At 52.5% G+C, this 16404-nt stretch overlaps 1 protein-coding gene across 1 annotated transcript in view; it reads left to right on the forward strand.

Annotated features, from left to right (window-relative positions):
• Positions 1-16404, forward strand: part of LOC119962275 (sperm-associated antigen 16 protein-like) — a 1248392-nt gene that overhangs the window by 703276 nt on the left and 528712 nt on the right. The window contains exon 9 of the mRNA XM_038790262.1: positions 2952-3137. Coding sequence (XP_038646190.1) covers positions 2952-3137 — 186 coding nt within the window. The remainder of the gene's footprint in view (positions 1-2951; positions 3138-16404) is intronic.

Genomic DNA, 16404 nt, shown 5'->3' on the forward strand with positions numbered 1-16404 from the left:
ACCAGCCTCCCTGAACAGGTGCCGGAATGTGGTGACTAGGGGCTTTTCACAGTAACTTCATTGAAGCCAACTTGTGAGAATAAGTGATTATTATTACCTTTTGCAATTCATGTACCAGGATACCCTTTGCCCTCCGTACCACTAGGTTCTGTAGTCTCTCTCTGTGTAAGTATTCTGCTTTTCTATTTTTCCTGTTCAAGAGGAGAAGTTTACATTTTCCCACTTTATGCTCCATTTGCCAAATTTCTGACTCACTATCTATCTGTATCCCTTTGCAGACTCTTTTCCACCTCTTGACAACTTAATTTCCTGTCTATCTTGGTGTTATCGGCAAATTGAGCTCCCATACCTTTGTCTAAGTCATTGAAATAGATTGTAAATAGTTGAAGACCCAGCACTAATCCATGTACGGCACTCCACAGATTTCAGGGGTGGGATTCTTCGACCCCCGCCAGGTGGGAGAATCGCCGGGAGTCGGCGTGAATCCCGCCCCTCCATCCTCCCAATTCTCCCGCCCCCCAAAAACCGGCCCGGAATGAGTTGCGCCGCCCGCCGCGGAGAATGGCGGGGTCCGGCACGACTCAACAAGTGCCGAATTCTCCGGCCCGCGATGGGCTGACGTCCCGCCCGTCTGTAGCCGGTCCCGCCGGCGTAAATTAGAGTAGGTCCCTTACCGGCGGGACCTGGCGGCGCGGGCGGGCTCCGGGGCTCCTGGGGGGTCGCAGAGTGATCTGACCCCAGGAGGTGCTCCCACGGTGGCCTGGCCCGCGATCGGGGCCCACCGATCCACGGGCGGGCCAATGCGGAGACAAACCCTCCCGCACATGCACGGGGATGACACCAGCATGCGTTGGTGCTCCCGCGCATGCGCCAACTCGCGCCGGATGGCAGAAGCCCTTCGGCGTCGTTGGCGTGGCGCCAAGCCCCTATCCCGCCGGCCAGCGGGACGCCAACCACTCCGGGACGGAACTAGCCCCTGAAGGTGTGGAAGATTCCGCACCTTTGGGGCGGCCCAACGCCGGAGTGGTTCACGCCACTCCACCCCACCGGGAACCCCCACCCTGCCGGGTACGGGAGAATCCCGCCCAAGACCCATTTATCCCGACTCTCTGCTTCCTGTTAGCTAACCAATCCTTTATCCATATGTTACCCCAACACCATGCGCTGTCATTTTGTGCAGCATCTTTTGAATGCTTTTCAGAGTTTTCACGTTCTACATGGAATTGCTGACATTTCTAATTAGATCTATTTTCTTAAACATCATACAACTTAGAAATAAAGTAATAAGATAATTCGATTTGTCTAAATATTGAACAGGCCGAGGCTCTTTCATTTCAAAAGGAGAAGACAGAGAAATGATATAATAGAGGTCTTCAAGGTTATGAAGAGGTTTGATAAGATAGGTATAAAAATGAAGTTAAAGGGAAGAGGGCTAGGAAGAAGCTTTGGGGAGCATAAGCACTAATTGGACTATTGGACCAATAGGTCTATTTCCGTACTGTACATTTTATGTCGTAATCATATTCTGTGCACCTTTTTTCTGGGAAATCAGTAGCTGCTTCAAAACATTTTCCCTGTCATCTTACATCAACTCAAAGAAGCCCCAGAAATCTTCATACAAAATAATCATGAGATTGTTCTTTTCATCAGTTCTTCTTTTGAAGTATTACAACGCAATGCCTATTACTGAGCCTATTACAGGAGATTTCCTTCAGGAAATGTACCGCCATGAGGACCTGAGCAGAGTAACAATTTTTGGACTTATTTCAAACTACAAATATAATTTTTTTAAAGTGCTGCACTATTAATGCATTTAATCCAGAAAATACATTTGATTAAATATGTTTTCAATCAAAGTGAGTGTCCTGAACAAGATCTGCATCTGCAAAATAGAATAAACCAGACTAATTTTTATTTTTCAGAATTCAGAGTCCATGGTTATCTTTGAATAAAAAGGTTTCTGAATAGAAATGACCAATTATAGAACTAGAATTTTTAATAAAAATTATGTAGTTGCATTCTCAGACAATGCCAGTGCAGTTTCCTATTTTATATAAATTTGCCTGTGAAGTTAAGGCCACAATCCTAATCATATGAAATGATGGAACAGGCTTGATGGACTGAATGGCCGACTCCTGCCCCTATTTCTTACGATTCAGCTGTTAACGCTCCTATCGTTCTTGTACTTAACTATATTATGAGTCCCCACAATTTATGGAGTTGTGGATATCCAGACCTTGGGCAGGAATCCCCATCGGCGGATCTTCTGCTTTGCTGGCAGCGCACTCATGCTCACGGATTTCCCGACGGCATGGAGGTGGCCACAATGGTAAACCCCATTGGCTGGCTGTCGGGATGGAAGATCCCACTGCCGGCGGGCCATGTGCCAGAAAATGGACAGAGAATCCCGTCCCTTATCTGTGTTGCAAAATGTTAATACACAAATATTCCCTCCACCAGTGCATTATTATATACTTAATTTTGGATATAATATACAAAATCAATGTCAAAATATTGCAAAGAATGCTACGCATGGTAGTTTTGTAAGTTAAAATCTCAGCCTAAAACTGACTTCAGAGTTTCTGTATCCTGACTGAACAATTTATATTGTTTTTTTATTTGAACCTCTGGATAAACCTTTGGATTAAGTGATAAAAATGGATTGCTATGAATAGTGCACAACTCTATTATCATTGTATCATGCCAGTATCAGGATAGTAGAAAGCAAAATAAATGGAACTTAGTCTACTTTTCATCCAGTATCTTTTTATGAAGCAATCTAACAAAATGCTTTACCTCAGAATAAGGAATTAAATGACTTTCTATTGTTTGTCAGGCTTGATGGGATGGACTGTCCCACCCTTCTGATTGAAATAAGAATGCATGCCAGATACAAAATAACAGAGAAGCACAACATCAAATTCTCATATTATGATTTATTTTTTCTGCAGTGGTAACATGCTTGCTACTACCAGTGGAGACAAGACAGTGAAAATATGGGATTTCGCGAAGGTTGAATGTGTATTCACATTTACTGGCCATCTTCACGTTGTCTGGGGTTGTTCATGGCACACCTGCGGTGACTTTATAGCATCTTGTTCCATGGATAACGCTGTTAAGATCTGGGATATTAACAGGTCAGGAAATACTTTAATATTCTTTTTGTCGTTCATTTTTTCAGACATTGGCTGTTACTTTCTGTTATCAAATTATCATTTGAATTTGCAGTGTATCTCTGAGCATGTTCTTTGCGTCTACCATTAACATGATCTACCGAAAATATGTAAAATTGCAAATAGAAGCAATAAATGAAATTATTACAAGGCAGTGTTTAATATAGGTTTCAAGTGAATGTAAATCACTTAAATTTTATTCTTGTGCTTCATGTTGTTATTTGATCTCTCATGAGGTTATGGACTCAAACACTTCAAACTATTTATCATAGAATCATAAGGGCAGCACGGTGGCCTAGTGGTTAGCACAGCTGCCTCACGGCACTGAGGTCCCAGGTTCGATCCCGGCTCTGGGTCACTGTCCCTGTGGAGTTTGCACATTCTCCCCGTGTCTGTGTGGCTTTCGCCCCCAAAAACCCTAAAATGTGCAGGTTAGGTGGATTGACCATGCTAAATTGTCCCCTTAATTGGAAAAAATAATTGGATAATCTAAATTTATAGAAAAAAACATCATAGAATCATAAAATGGTTGCAGCACAGAAGGAGCATATTAGGCTGATCACGTCCATGCTGGCTCTATGTAAGAGCAATCTAGCCGGTACCATCCCCCACCTTTTCCCTGTAGACCTGGAATTTATTTATTTTGCGATAATTATCCAATTCTCTTTTGAATGCCATGATTCAACCTGCCACCACTACGCTCTCAAGCATTGAATTCCAAATCCCAACCACTCACTGTGTAAAAATGTTTTTCCTCATATTGTCAATCACCTTAAATCAGTGTCCTCTAGTTCTTGACCCTTCCGCCAATGAGAAGGATTGCTCTCCAGACCCTGTCCAGACCCTTCATAGCTTTGAACACCTCTATCAGATCTTCTTTCAACCATCTATTCTTGAAGGAGAACAGCCCCAAACGTCTCCAATTTATCCACGTAACCGAAGTCTGATCTTGCAGAATACTAGCTACTCTGATAAGGGAGCGGGAGACCATAACAATCACTAGTTATGTATAAATATATTCGGCAAATAAGGCACCAACAAGAGAAGGCCCCGTAGGGAATTGCTGGAGTTGTACATAATAGTAGTGTAAAATAAAGTAAGTGGATTCTTCATGGCCCTTTCAAAACTGGAATTATTCTTGTCAACCTTTTCCAATTTTGAAGGTGTGGTGAATTGGTCGTGAGCCCAAAATCGTGGCCAGCGCTGGGCGCCCGGCCGAATGCCATGCTCCGGTGTCTCGACAGCGGCGTCAATTCATTCTACTCCACATGTACAGTAAATGCCGCCCGCATATAATGAGTGGGCCTGACTCGGTATTCTCCGGGGCTTCTGCGATGCTCCATCACCACTGGGAGGAATTGCCAATGGCGAGTTTCACTTGTGATTTAAAAAATTGGAAACGGGTGCTGTGGCTGCTGAGGGAGAGAGGGGGTACGAAAAGTGTCCAACATCGCTATAGTTTGCAGACAGTTGTACTACTGGCCAGGGGGCTTCTACCAGGGCTGGGGGGAATAGCAGGAAGCGTACAAGAGGTGGGCCGGGGGTAGGGGTGGACGGGCACGGAACACCATTGCCGCAGCCTGCTTGAGAGCCATGCAGCTGCGCACGCCGCTGACTACCCACTGTGAACTTGGTGCCACAGGTTGTTTGGATGCCCCTCCTGGCCACCCCGTTAGGTAACACCTGGCTCCAGCCAACCCATCAATGGGATAGGCACACTCCACGCAACTAGTGCCATCTTGTTGGCTGGGATGAGTATGTGTGGGGAGTGGAGCGCTAATATGTGGCTGCAGCTTGTCAGCTTCTCCGATGCCAATCCCGACCCCGGCGAATCGGACACCAGTTTTCATTGGAATCGCTTGTGTTTAAGTGGCGCCAGTGCTAGGCCATTAACGGATTTGAATTGCTCCGGAACCAACTCTAATTTTGCTGTTGGGGAAGTCCACCAATTCTGTCCCGGATCAGCACTTAGGGCGCGATTCTCCGCACCTGCGGAAAATCGCGAAGTTGGCCGTGAAAATGGGCGAGTTTTGCGACGGCCCGACACGACCCATTTCCCGAGGTATTCACGTCCGGGAAATGGGCTAGGAACGGGGCCGCGTCAATCACGTGCGCGATGACGCCGGAATGCGGCGACGCAACAAACACGCCCACGTGACGCCGCCCGACGCTGTAAAAAGGCGCGGCCGAGCACAGAAACTGTAGGCCAAGATGTCGGAGCTGAGGAGAGCAGCCCCGCGATTTGTGGAGGCTGATGTGAAGATGCTGCTCGATTCCATCGAGCAGAGGAGGGGCATCATCTGCCCGCGTAGAGGGCATTGCCACCCTGCCAGCGCGGTGCGCCAGGCCTGGCGTGAGGTTGCTGCTGCCGTCAGTGCTGTGGGGCAGACCCCTCGTTCAGCTGACCAGTGTCGGAAGAAGATGCACGACCTCACCAGGGCTGCCAGGGTAAGTGCCAAGAGGGTGCCCCCGGGTCACAACCATCCCTACCCCCCTTTACTTAATCACCCATCTCCCCCCCTGGCATGGGGGGTGGAGGGGGATTGTGGCAGAGTGAGTTGAGGGTGGTTCACAAAGTTGTCACAGACCCAGCGCTCTGGCCCCCATGGAGAGATGCAATCGTCTTATTACAACTTGACCCCCAAACTGTACCAGTATCTGAACGGACTGCTGATACCTGCCGTATTGTAATAATCTACCTATGCCCCCTCCCCCAACAGGACAAGACCGCTCACAACACCCATGAGTGGAACAAGACGGGAGGGGGTTCGCCCATCCTGCGGCCCCTCACCACTTTTGAGCAGAGGGCCCTGGACCTTATTGGCGGATCTACTACTCGGGAGATCGCGCAATGCGAGGTTGGTGGAGCTGCAACAAGTGAGACAACCCTGCATGACAAACACCCCCCCTCCCCCATCCTCTGTCCCTCCACACACCCTGCCCACTTGGACACCTCCCCCATCCTCTGTCCCTTCACACACCCTGCCCACTTGGACACCTCCCCCATCCTCTGTCCCATCACACACCCTGCCCACTGGGATACCTCCCCCATCCTCTGTTCCTTCACACTCTGCCCACTGGGACCGTCCAGCGCCCGGCCGAGCGTCTCTAAATAACCCGTTTCATTCTCTTCCCTTGGACGTGATGCTGAACGACCAGGGCCGTCTGGCTCCAGACGGACACAGGCATCTGCCCCCACCTCACCCGGGGCCGCACGACAGAGGGTGCCTGATCAGCGGGGAGTCCCATCCTCCCCAACAGAATCTGTGGAGCAGGACGCCCAGAGGGCGGCGACACCGCTAGATAAAGAAATGGCCTGCGAACGCCCTGCGGCCTCTCAGCGGGCCGATGACATCGAGGAGGCGTCCACCCAAGACGACCTCGAGATTGCGGCACAGCTTTCTCCCACACCATCCACCATCCCAGAGACACTAACCCCGGCTGGCCTATTTAGTGATGAGGCTCCTGGGTCACAGTCTGGGTCGCACATCACAGCTGAGCAGGTACAGCAGGTGGAGGTCGGAGCAGCCGAGGGCCCGGACTGGCGGAGGCCAGGCCAGGCCCAGCATGCAGCTAGCTCCTAGACATTTTCGGAGTTCCTGGAGTTTCTCAACCCACCCGCACAGCCGATGCATCAAGAAACCCAGGGAAACAATGAGGGCTGTCTTCCAGACTCTGCAGACGCTGTTAAAGGAGTCGAACCGCGTCCACGAGCAGGGAGTGGTGCCGCTCATGGCAGAAACCCAGGCCGACATCGCACGGGTGGCATCAGCGGTGGAGGCAATTGGTGAAACGGTTTCGGCCATGGGTCAGGTTATGCAAGACGTTGGGCTTCACGTGCAGGCGTCATCCTCGGCCCTGGACAGGGTTGCCCTCTCACAGGCAGCAATGCGCCAGAGCCAAAACGGCATTGCTGGCGCGCTGCGGGCCTTGGCCGAGTCTCAGCAGGTCATGGCCCAGTCGCAGTAGTCAGTCGCGGAGAGCATAAACCGCCTGACACACGTGCTGGATAGCGTCGTGCACTCACAGGTTGAGGTCGCACAGTCCCTGGCGGGAATGTCTAACTCCCTGGACTCCGTCTCTGCAAACCTTCGGATCCTGGTGGATACCGTTGCAGGCCTCCAGGACTGGCAGCGCCAGGTGTCGGTGGTGCGACGGGGCACCTCCCTGCTCGCATCTCTGTCCCAAAGTGAGGCCCGGGGGCCACCGGGCTCCCCGAGGGAGGAGGAGGTTTCGGGGCCCGTCCCATTAACTCCATCACGGGACGTCCCGGAATTCTCGGCCTCCCCCCCCATCCCATCCCTGGTGCATCGGGTGGGCAGCAGGCAGAGCAGGGTGGCACAACGTCACCCGAGACGCCCGCAGAGCAGCCTGGCCCATCAAGGCCGGGTCGCCCCAGGAAACGCTTGGCCGAAGGAGAAACTAGTCGAAGGGGGCGATTCGGAGCAGTCCTCCTCCACTCCTGCTGTATCATCTGGGGAATCACTTAGACGGAGTGGTAGGGCCCGTAAGGCAACAAAGATAGACACTGAGTAAGTTGGCACGGGTGAAGGGCACAGTTTAGTTGTAGGGGCTAGGGCACCTGTAAATGTTTGTTCACATTAAACGCACTGTTCCACCTTACTTGTAATACCGTGTGATTGTTCCACAGCCATAGGATTTGTGATGGTGACCGAGTGTCGCTGGGGTTGACGAGCGGTGAAACTTCGGTGCCAGGTGTGCAGTCCCTGCCCCTCCCCCCACCCCCTCCCACAGCTAGCCCACGCGGGCACGTGATGGAGTGTCCGTGACGATCTCAGCGGCCACCAAGGTGGATGGTTCAGCTATTGCCATGGGTCAGACTCTCTCTAACGATTCTGAGCTCACAGCTCTTCGCAGAGTGGGCTGTCATCATTCCACATGGCACTGATCACACCCGCTGACACAGCCATCGATGTTGTACCATACCGTCTGGACCCAGGGGTAAGGGTGATGTCTAAGTGGAGCAGTGTACACTGAGAGGGGGTGGGGGGGGGGGGGGGGGGGGGGGGGGGGGCTGTGGTGGTGGCAGTTGTGTTGACCCTCTGCATGACTAGCGATGCAGGTGGTGGTTTGGTGTTCAGCGGGGAACCGTGCTGCCACCAAGGCATCGCGTGCCCGCTGTCCTCGCCGGGTCCGTCATGCCGCCTCCTGGACATCACAAGCACCTGGGTCATGTCTGCGTGCTGCGCCCGCCACTCCGCCAGCCTCCTCCTCCTCCTCTTCCTCCCTCTCCTCCTCCTCCTCCTCCTCCTCCTCCTCTGTGCTGGCACCACTGCCACTGGCTTCTCCCTCCGCCTCCTGCAGCAGGTCATCTCCCCTCTGCATCGCGATGTTGTGCAGCGCACAGCAGACCACAACAATGCGAGCGACCCTGTCGGCCTGGTACTGCAGGGCCCCTCCGGAGCGGTCCAGGCACCTGAATCTCATCTTCAGGAGGCCAAGGCAGCGCTCCACCACACCCCTAGTTGCTGCTTGGGCCTCGTTGTATCATGTTTCCGCATTGGTCTGAGGCCTCCGTATAGGCGTCATCAGCCAAGACCTCAGCGGATAACCCCTGTCGCCTAGCAACCAGCCCCTCAGCCGGGGGGGGGGGGGGGGGGGGGGGGGGACGCCCCTCAAACATCGCAGGGATGTACGACTGCGCCAGTATGTAGGAGTCATGCACACTCCCTGGGAACCTTGCACAGACGTTCATAATCCTCATGTGGGGGTCGCATGCCACCTGGATATTCATGGAGTATGTCCCCCTTCTGTTTGTGAACACCTCCCTGCCCCCTGCAGGCGGGCGCATGGGGACGTGAACACAATCGATTGCCCCCTGCACCATCGGTATCCCGGCCACGCTGGCAAATCCACAAGGTCGTGAGTCTTGACTTGCTCGGTCCTCGGGAAAGGTGATGTAGCAGTCCGCAATGGCATAGAGGGCGTCGGTCACATCCCGGATACACCTGTGGACCGATGACTGGGAGATCCCGGAGAGGTCCCCACTCGGAGACTGGAAGGAGCCGGTCGCATAGAAGTTAAGAGCGACCTTGATGGCAACCAGGATCGCGTGTCCTCCCCCCGTTCCACGTGGGGTGAGGTGCGCCACGAGGTGACAGATATGTATCACCGTCCGCCAACTCAGCCGGAGTCTCCTCCTGCAGGTGATGTCCGTCATTGTTAGGAAAGAGATCGGGCACGGTACATTCTTGGCCTTGGTCGTCGTCTCTGGTGCCGTGGCTGCACCCTCACTCTCTCCTCCTCCCCCTCCTCCTCCTCCTCCCCCCCCATGCTGCTCGACGACTGGCAACTCCTCGGCCCTTCCCTCTGCTACTCCAGCTGGCCCTGCATCCACTGCGGGTTGTGGCTGTGGATGCTGCTGCATCTCCAAATGCAGTACAGCGGCCCCAACCACTGTGCAGAACATAGCCGTTCTGTTCACAGACATTGTGCTAACCTACAGAAGGGTGGTGGGAGGCAGAGAAAAGGGACATGTTAGACGGAGGTTACTCGACACCTCGGCAGCCGCCTGCCACGGGATACCTGTGTGTCCCGGTGGCCTGGTTGCGCTGCTGACACGCGGGCAGCCTAACCCCTGGTCACTTTCTGCATCCAACGGGCAGTTAACTACGTCCTCTTCACCGGTGCGTCAGTGACCTGTGTCCGTAAGCCACAGGGCAACCAGCGGCCGTGTACTCGTGACCGGCACGCCATGGCATGGTGGCAGACATTTTGTAACCGGGGTTGGACGGTCACTCGCTCACTCTCTACCTACCCCCCCACTCCCACTCCCCCCCTCCGTCTCCCCCACTCCCCCCTCTGTCTCCCCCACTCCCCCCTCCGTCTCCCCCACTCCCCCCCTCAGTCTCCCCCACTCCCCCCTCCGTCTCCCCCACTCCCCCCTCTGTCTGCCACACTCCCCCCTCCATCTCCCCCACTCCCCCCCTCAGTCTCCCCCACTCCCCCCCTCCGTCTCCCCCACTCCCCCCCTCCGTCTCCCCCACTCCCCCCTCCGTCTCCCCCACTCCCCCCTCCGTCTCCCACACTCCCCCCCTCCGTCTCCCCCACTCCCCCCTCCGTCTCCCACACTCCCCCCCTCCATCTCCCCCACTCCCCCCCTCAGTCTCCCCCACTCCCCCCTCCGTCTCCCCCACTCCCCCCTCCGCTCTGGACCCCCTCCTGTTCTCGGGGATGCCTTCCCCATTGTGGCCAGACTCCAGCAGTGCGCTGAGCGGTGCGCTCACCTCCTCGAAGCTCACGTCAGCCAGCACGACTGGTTGACGAACTTGAAAAGCAGGTGTGTTGGCCGGCGTGAAAACAGTGCTTGATGACGTCGGGATTTCGGCCCATCCGGGCCGGAGAATAGCGGGGGGCCAATAAGTAGCAATTCTGGTCGTGTCGGGGGCGCGTTCGAGGCCTTTGCCGGGAATGCCGACGTGTAGTTTGTGCGGGGTTCGGAGAATAGCGGGAGGGCGTTGGACCAGCGTCGCCGTGAAAATTTGCACGGCCCGCTATTCTCCGAACCGGCGTGAGTGTGGAGAATCGCGCCCTTAGTCTCTGAATCTCAGAATCCCATCCATAATCTTTCAAAAAAATAATAATCGCCTCAGTTTGACATTTCTTCTCCCCTTAACATCCTCCCCCCTCAACAGCACCCCCCCCCCCCCCCACTTGCATCCCCCCCCCCACCCCACCTGCTGCCAATACCAAGGCCTCAAACAGGGACAAAGGCAGCGCGGTGGCACAGTGGGTTAGCCCTGCTGCCTCACAGCGCCGAGGTCCCAGATTCGATCCCGGCTCTCAGTCACTGTCCGTGTGGAGTTTCCAAATTCTCCCCATGTTTGCATGGGTTTCACCCCCAGAAACCAAAGATGTGCAGGGTAGGTGGATTGGCCATGCTAAATTGCCCCTTAATTGGAAAAAATGAATTGGGTGCTCGAAATTTATTTTAAAAAACAGGGACAAGAACAAACTCCATCTCACCGAGAATCCCCCCTCCGACCCCCTGAGGAAGAACTTAATCTTTTCCAACATAAGGAATTCTGCTTCATCCCCCCTCAGCCACTCCAACACCCTCGGTGGCTCCACTGACCTCCACTCCACTAGAATTTGCCACTGGGTGTGGTGAAGGCCACATCAGCCCCCTTCCCCTCCAACAGCTCCGACATCCCAAAGATCACCACCAGAGGGCCCAGCCACACCTCCACCTACACAAACATGATTTTCCATAATGCTTCAAACATCGGGCCCCAAAACCACACCAATCTTGGACATGACCAAAACATGTGATTTGCCCCCCCCCCCCCCCTTCACATTTCTCACACTTATCCTCTGACTCTGGAAATAACCCTTTCATCCGAGCCCATGTCATATGAGCCCTATGCACCACTTTGAACTGTACTAAACTCATCCGAGCCCAGCATGATGTTGCATTGAACCGCTGCATAATCTCACTCCAAAACCCCCATCCCAACTTCATGCCCAGCTCCTCCTATTTCTGCTTAACCTCCTCAATTGGTGCTTTCCCTATGCCCACTAGCCATCCGTAAATATCCACGATCTTCTCATCCCCCACTTCATCTGGTGATAACAACCTGTCCAACAGAATGTGCTCTGGTAACCGAGGGAACGAGGACACCTCTTTCCACACAAAATCTCGCATCTGTATTTGCCCAAACTCCTCCACCTTCCCTCGGCAACCGGTATCTCTCCTGTAACTGTAACTTACCCAAACTTGCAAACCTTCCTTTCATGACCATGTCCCCCGCCCGTTCCACCCCTTCTCTATGCCACTGCCTATGTGTCGCATCCATCCCTGCAGTGGCAAACTGGTGATTCCCACAAAGAGGGGCGAGCACCGATGTACCCCCCCCCCCCCCCAACATCAAAATGCTGCCTTTACTGGTTCCAGACATTTAAGGATAAAGCCACCACTGAACTCACCGTTTATATCTCTGGGGAAAACAAAGGGGGGTGCAGCCAGGGCCTTTAAACCTAAACCCATAAATGATACCTCCTCCACCTGCACTTCTTCCCCCTCCTCCCTCCACCACTGCTGGATCTTTCTCTACGTTCACCGCCCAGTAATAATACAACAGATTTGGGAGTGCTAGCCCCACCTGGGAGTGCTAGCCCCACCAGCCGCCGCCGACTTTGTGAAACATCCGCCAAATCCGCGACAATTTGCCAGCCTACATGAACGCCAAGATTTGGGCGGTACCTCGGCACAGTGGTTTCTCACTGCTGCTTCACAGTTTCAAGGACCTGGGTTTAATTCCGGCTTCGGGTAAGTGTGTGTGGTTTGCACTTCCTCCCCGTATCTGCGTGAGTTTCCTCGGGCTGCTCCGGTTTCCTCCCATAGTCCAAAGATGCGCAGGTTAGGTGGATTGGCCATGATAAATTGCACCTTAGTGTTCAAGAACATGCAGGTTAGGTTAAGGAGTTATTGGGATAAGGGGCAGGAACGTGGGCTTGGGTGGAGAGCTCTGTCAGAGGGGTGGGGAGACTCGATGGACTGAAAGCCCTCCATCTGCACTGTAGGGATTCTATGGGTCTATGATTAACCTATTCACTCTAGGTCCTTAGAGTCCTTATCCTTCGTGGGGAATACCAAAATCAATGCCGGAAACAACGTGGTCAGCAGCTCCCCCCACGCCAAACAATCGGAAAGCATCTCCAGGAGATGTGGGTCCAATTCCGCTACAAACCGTTTGTAAAAATCAACCGGGAAACCATCTGGCTCCTGCGCCTTCCCCGTCTGCATCGACCCAAGTGTCTCCATAACCTCCTGTAGCCCCAATGATGCCTCCAATCCCTGCCCCTTCTCCCTCCCAGCCTCTAGGAACACCAGCCCTTCCAGAAACCGCCCCTCCTCCCCGTCCCCTCGAAGCTCAGACATATGCAGCCCCCTATAAAAAGTCTCAAATGCGTTATTAATTCTCTCCGCCAGCATCACCAGCTTACCCCTCACATCCCTCACTTGATCTGTCTTCCGCACAACCACTTGTCATCTCAGTTGATGCACTAACATGTGGCTGGCCTTCTCCCCATACTCATACAGAACCCCCTCACTCTCTGAAGGTGACCCACTGCCTTTCCTGTCATCAGCAAATCAAATTCCCCCTCACAGATTCGTCCACTTTGCTAAGAACTCCCTGGTCGGGGCCATAGAATACCACAGGTCAACCTCCAAAATTGTATCTACCAATCGCTGCCTCACTGCCGCCTCCACTTTATCTCCATGGTCCTTGTATGAGATCACTTACCCCCGTACCACCACCTTCAACACCTCCCAAAATGTGGTGGGCGAGACCTCCACATTCTGATTAAACGCCTTTCCACCGCTTCACAAAACATGCCCACAATCCGATCACTCTGGCCAGACACCATCCTCTCCACCTCCTGGATCATTGCCCCCCTGCACCTCGAGGCTCTCCTCCACCCATTCCAATGTTCTGCGAAGAAGTGCCATTGCCTCCTCAATCACCTTTGTCCAGTCATTCTGCATATTCTTATGCTGCTGCCAAAATTTGTCCTCATGAAGATCATCTACTGCTTCATTTGCAGCTTTCCAGTTGATGACCATCCTTCCCCCTCCACCATTTTTATAATTCATGCTGTGCCACGAATCTCCGCCAACTCGTTAGACAGAGCTCTTCTGTCGAGTTTGGCAATCCGTAAAGATGCCTATCCAGGGGAGAAATAATCCCCCTCCATTCTCTGCACAACTTTTCCGCCGGAATTATCCAAAGTTCAGGTAAAAGGGGTAAAAACCAGAGCCTTCAAGCAGGAGCCTCTCTGTGTGTGATCACTCAATCCATGGCTTCCACCAGAAGTGGCCCCTCCCCCATTATGGCTACTCATCGTAGCCCACACTCCCACACTGCTTCCATTCACTGGCATACTTGCCAAAGTGGCAACACTCACCTGAAGACCAAAACATAGGCCCTCGCCCATATCGCCCAAACTGCTTAACCCCCCATAATGCCTTCCCACCAACCTTCGAATGGGCCCCAGCCCAGACCCAGACCCCCACCTAGACCCTCTCCCACCCCCTACCAACAGGAGGGAGACACACCGGACTCAGACCCATCTCCCCCTCAACCATTGTAAAATACCAACAAGGCGAACATCTGAAAACTGAACAAACCATTAGTAAACATTATACAAAAATCTCAGAAATAAAAACATCAAGAACAATCCCCCAATCAACCCTCCTCCAAATCATGCTCCTTAATAAAAGTGTGACTCCTCAGGCGTCGGAAAATAATATTCCCTCCCCTTAAAAGTCACCCAAAATATAGCTGGGTACAGCACCCTAAACCAGACCTTATTTCGAAAAAGTACCACTTTGGCCCGATTAAAGCCCGCCCGCCACTTGGCCAGGTTGGCCCCAATGTCTTGATATATTGGGATCCGCTGGTCCTCTGAACTGCAGTCCCTCGTTGTCCTCTCCCACCTCAAGATTTTCTCCTTCTCCTGAAATCAGTATGTTCTTACTATCACTGCCCAAGGTGGTTTCCCTGCTCTTAGCCTCTGTCTTGACAATAAATGTGCGCAGTCCACCTCTAGGGCCTTCTCACAGACCCCGCCAACCACCAGCTTCGCAAACATCTTCGAGACATAGACCGTGGTACTCATTCCCTCCATCCCCTCAGGCAGGTCTGCAATGCATAAATTCTGCCCCCTGAAATGGTTCTCCTGATTTTCTACCTTTACTTTCAGTTCCTTGCAGACCACTCCCAATATTGCCACCTCTGTCTCAAACTCCACAATACAATCACTGTGGTCCATGTTTGCCCTTTCCACCTCTTGCATCGTCACATCCTGCGACTCAAAGCGCTTCTCCACCCACTCCATGACCACAAATAGAGCCTTTGACAAGTCGTCTTGCATCTCTAGCAGATGCTGCCGAAGCTCCACCTTAATCAACCCCATCAACTGCTTCACTGGAAATGAGGTGGACAATGACGATGCCCTGTTGCTGCGCCAGGCAGATCCTCCACCTCCAATGCTGTCACCCTGTTCGATTTCTGTCGGGTGCAGTAACTCGTCGACATTCCACCTCAGAGGTGAATTCAATTCCCACCACTTATTTCACACAATTTCCAACCAAAGAGCCCATTGAGCGGGCAGAAAGGGCCAAAACCAAAGCCTTCAAGAAGGAGCCACCCTGTGTGCGACCGATCAGCACATGGCCACATGGTCATGTCATAAGAACTTACATTGTCAATCAGAAAGAGAATATTGGTAGAGATGTACTAAAAACTCAACATTAAATTAAATACTGGTACCTCATATTGTTTTAGTTAGTGTGCATCAAAATCAATCCTTTTGAAAAATGGCTCAGAAGCTGGCAAGTTAAGAATTTCTAGGTCAAACCTGCGTGGTGAATCACAGTAGCGTAATTCACACTGTATTGCTATGTCTCTGTAAGCTCGGCACACGAGCAGTTGCGCTGCTCTGCCACTAGGGGGAGATGCACTGGGAGTGTACGGGAGTTTGTACTGAGCTCCACTCTTGGCTCCACCCACAGCTCCTCCCCCCTAACCGGAAGTATAAAGGTTGATGCTGAGAGCCCGCCTGCAGTTCATCTGGAGTTCATCGTGTCATAGGCAGGCTCTGTTGTAAGACGATTCAAACCACTGTTCACTTCTAATCACGTGTCGCATGAATTGATGGTTTATCACCTACGCCTTCAACCCTGATGCTTTTGAAACTAGTGAACAGAATCTTGTGCTAGCCATGACGATCTTGGCCACTGACTGAAACACCAGCGAGGGCCCTGCATTGCCTATTTCTGGGAGGTTCTGCTGGTATTATGTGCCAGTCAGGCATTTGACCGGTGAGCCTCTCCCCATGATCAGGACCCCCACCTGGCAAGTGCTATTGACTAACCAGAGGCTAGCAATTCTTTAAAGACCATTAGACGATAAGACGTAGGAACGGAAGTGGGCCATTCAGCCCATCAAGTCTGTTCCGCCATTCAATGATGAGATGATTAATCCGATCTGATAATCCTCAACACCACTTTCCCACCTTATCCCCACAACTTGATTACTTTACTGATTAAAAATCTGTCTGTCTCAGCCTTGAGTGTACTTAACGAGCCAGCTTCAAAAGCCCTCTGTGGTAAGGAATTTCACAGATTTACTACGTTCTGACAGTAGAAATTCCTCCTCATCTCTGTCTCAAATAGATGACTCCTCACTCTAAGATTATGCCTTTG

The sequence above is a fragment of the Scyliorhinus canicula genome, chromosome 2, assembly GCF_902713615.1.
Source record: "Scyliorhinus canicula chromosome 2, sScyCan1.1, whole genome shotgun sequence".
Lineage (NCBI taxonomy): Eukaryota > Metazoa > Chordata > Chondrichthyes > Carcharhiniformes > Scyliorhinidae > Scyliorhinus > Scyliorhinus canicula.